This window comes from Peromyscus eremicus, chromosome 6 (genome assembly GCF_949786415.1).
Source record: "Peromyscus eremicus chromosome 6, PerEre_H2_v1, whole genome shotgun sequence".
NCBI classification, from domain to species: Eukaryota; Metazoa; Chordata; class Mammalia; order Rodentia; family Cricetidae; genus Peromyscus; species Peromyscus eremicus.
The window spans coordinates 67438488-67441665 of NC_081421.1; the positions used below are offsets into that span (position 1 = coordinate 67438488).

General features: G+C 44.0%; 1 protein-coding gene across 1 annotated transcript; it reads right to left on the minus strand.

The window, feature by feature from the left end:
* Window positions 1-757: 757 nt before the first annotated feature.
* On the minus strand, window positions 758-1837 carry LOC131913794 (speckle-type POZ protein-like). Its single transcript, XM_059266577.1, has one exon. It carries the CDS (start codon window positions 1835-1837, stop codon window positions 758-760), a length of 1080 nt encoding a protein of 359 aa, XP_059122560.1.
* Window positions 1838-3178: the final 1341 nt, after the last annotated feature.

The window sequence follows — 3178 nt, forward strand, 5'->3', positions numbered from 1 at the left end:
TTGGACTGTGTCAATCTCTGAGTGTAACAGAATTCATTAGGTATTGTCTCATTGATTGTGTGTGTGTGTGTGTGAGTGAGTGAAGACACGGCACCAACTTCTACAGCTGAGCACAGCTGGATGGACTAAAATGGCCGTTTTCAAACAGAAACACCACTGGAATCCATAAGCTGATTTTACAATTTTTTATTCATTTAATATTTTATTTGGGTATTTTATTTATTTGAGATGGATGTGCCCATGGAGAAAAGAGGAGGACTGAAGAAAAGGTCCTCTGCAAGAGCAGCAATTGCTTTTGCAAACTGAGTCATCTCCCCTGACCCAAACACTGAGTTTGGAGAAAAACTTTCTTCATTCTCTTTGCTTCTCTTGTAATCAAACATGTTTGTTTTGTTCTTTCTGAGTCCTTGACCATATCTTCTGCTCAGTTCAATCCAGGTAGGTTTTTCCAAAGAAACCCTGTTGTAATGTGCTTGGTGCCAGCAGGTAAAATGAATTTCAGATTCTAACTCCTTAGACAAAAATCAAACCAGTATAACAACAGGGTAGAGGATGTGTAGATTGTACCAGAGTCCAAGACTCCCCCTCCCTCAACCTGACATTGACTCCTTTACATCTGTATAAAGCCTCAGCCACCATGCTATTATTCCCTAGTTTCACTGGAAATTTTCCACATTCCACAGTCTACCTAGGTATCATTGGAAACACCATGACTGCTGCTTCAGGGAGACAAGTGTGGGAAAAGGTTTGCCAGGTCCTAGAATCGCTTCAAGCATTTAATAGGGTGCTCCAAGAAAGGGCAGTGAGCAGGTGTGGAACCATAAGCTTCAACCACTAAGTGGGGATATAAGCCCACCATTGTCTTCCAGCCTGAGGTCTCAGAGACCTCAGAAGCATGAGCTGCAATGAAATCCAGTGTCTGGGTTTTCAGCTGCCCTGAGCTGTGGCGGTCAGCCAGGAATAGAGTGTGGGCAGCATTCTCCACAGAGAGGTCCCTGAAGAGGGCATCCTCACACATGACCTTCAAACGCTCCAGGCCATACTTATCAGCAGCTGCCAGCAGAGCATCTGCCATGCTGTCCAGGTCTGGTGCTGTTCCTGTGTAAATGAAGTCCATCATTGCCTTGAAGACTTGCGGCTCCAGGTCAGGGATCTCAACGCGATTCTTTCTGCTCTCCTCCATGTCATGTTGAAACATGGCTCTGAAAACTGGTGAGCGAGCTGCTAAGATGGCCTTGTGAGCCCAGAATTCCTGGCCAGCTACCACTAGGCAGCAGTCTGTGAACTGGGAATTCTTCCACAGCTCTTCTAGCTCATCTGCCAATGTGCATCTGGGCACCAGAATTCCCGGCTTCCTGTTCTGGTCAGAGAGGCTCAAAGAGACCTGGGCCACGCTCACCTTGCAGACGAGGGTGAGCTGGTCATCTGGCAGGAGCCAAAATGCATGGGACAAGAGAAAATCTCGAAGAATAAACTTTTTGTAACACCTGCCCTGGCCTGGCATGAACCTATAGGCTCTTGGGCTCTTCTTGACTTTGGTTTTCTCTCCTTCAGCACTTATGATCCAGAACTTGAACTTTGCCCAAACATGACTCTTTGGACAGCTGAACAACACTAGGTAAACTGACAGGTAATCTGCACTTTGTTCATCGACTCCATTCAGGTGTACTCTCAAACACCAATTGTCATTGGCTCCTATTGAGAAAGTTGGGCTTGTAATGCTTTCCAGCATTTCCTCAGCAATAAAAGGAAAGTTGCTGATGGTCCACCTGTAGGAGAAATCCTGATCGCTGATTTGTGTGTGGTCCCATCTCTGGGCTATCTCATCTCCTACCATTTCTCCTGCAGGTCGTTTGAAGGTTCAACTGGATTGAAAATGAAGAACTAGCAAGTGTTTTCACTTCACCCTGTGAGATGCAATAACAGACAGGATTTTGATTTTCAGGGTTTTTTTCTCATCTGTTCCCTCTTCTGGCAGGCTGAAAACTATGGTCTCTGATATTTTCTATCCAGATTTCAATGCTAATTTCAGAGAACACAGTCTAGGCTACTTGATACACTTACATCACTCCGTTATTTTCTAGATTGAATCTTAGGTCAATAGGTAAGTAGATTTGACAAATATACACAGCTTTGGAATAGTTTTGATCATTCATTCTATTAATTCATATAAAAAATGTTGTACTAGGGTTCTCTAGAGGTAGAATATATGCAAGGAGCCGGGCGGTGGTGGTGCACGCCTTTAATCCCAGCACTCGGGAGGCAGAGCCAGGCGGATCTCTGTGAGTTCGAGGCCAGCCTGGGCTACCAAGTAAGTTCCAGGAAAGGCACAAAGCTAAACAGAGAAACCCTGTCTCGAAAAACCAAAAAAAAAAAAAAAAAAAAAAGAATATATGCAAGGAATCTCTCTATATTTGATGAAAGGGGGTTTATTAGAATCAATTTGGGCTGCAGTCCTCTAACTCCCACATTACCTATGAAGGGAAAGACCAAGATTCCAGTACTTACTCAGTGCAGAACTTTGGATGTGTCTACTGGTGTTCAGTATATGCTGGTGTTCCAAATAATCTCTATTGCCAGGGAAGGGATGGACTTGCTGCAAGGTGAGGGCAAGCAGGCAAATAGCAAGCACGCGCTTCCTGATTCCTTGTCCTTTTATATGCTTCCAGCAGAGGGTGTGGCCCAATTTAGGGTGTGTCTTCCAACCTCAAAATCTGGATTAAAGGTGTGTGTCCTGATATCCGGATTAGATGTTTGTTTCTTTTTACTTCCAAAGTCTGTCCTTGAAATGGATCTACCTACATTAAATGAAGCAAAACACTTCTCACTATTATGACCTCCATTTTAGGGTTTTAGTTAATTCCATGTCTGATTAAGTTGAGAACTAAGAATAACCATCACAAGTGTATTTTGCTTACTGTGGTTCATCTCCATAAAATAAGGTATGGTGTCCATTCCTAGACAGCTGTTATTGACTCTTCTAGGGATTTTGCACCAATTCCTCCCATAAACATGATCCAGGAAGGGGTGGTTTCCTTATCTGTCAGGGGTCTCAGTGTTCACAAGATGGAGGGCAGGGTGGAAGTATTCATACATGGTGTGCAAGAAACAGAGTCAGGCAGGAACTTCTGAAAGTGACTGTCTTCTTCTGCCGTTTATTCCATCCAGACTCATAGTC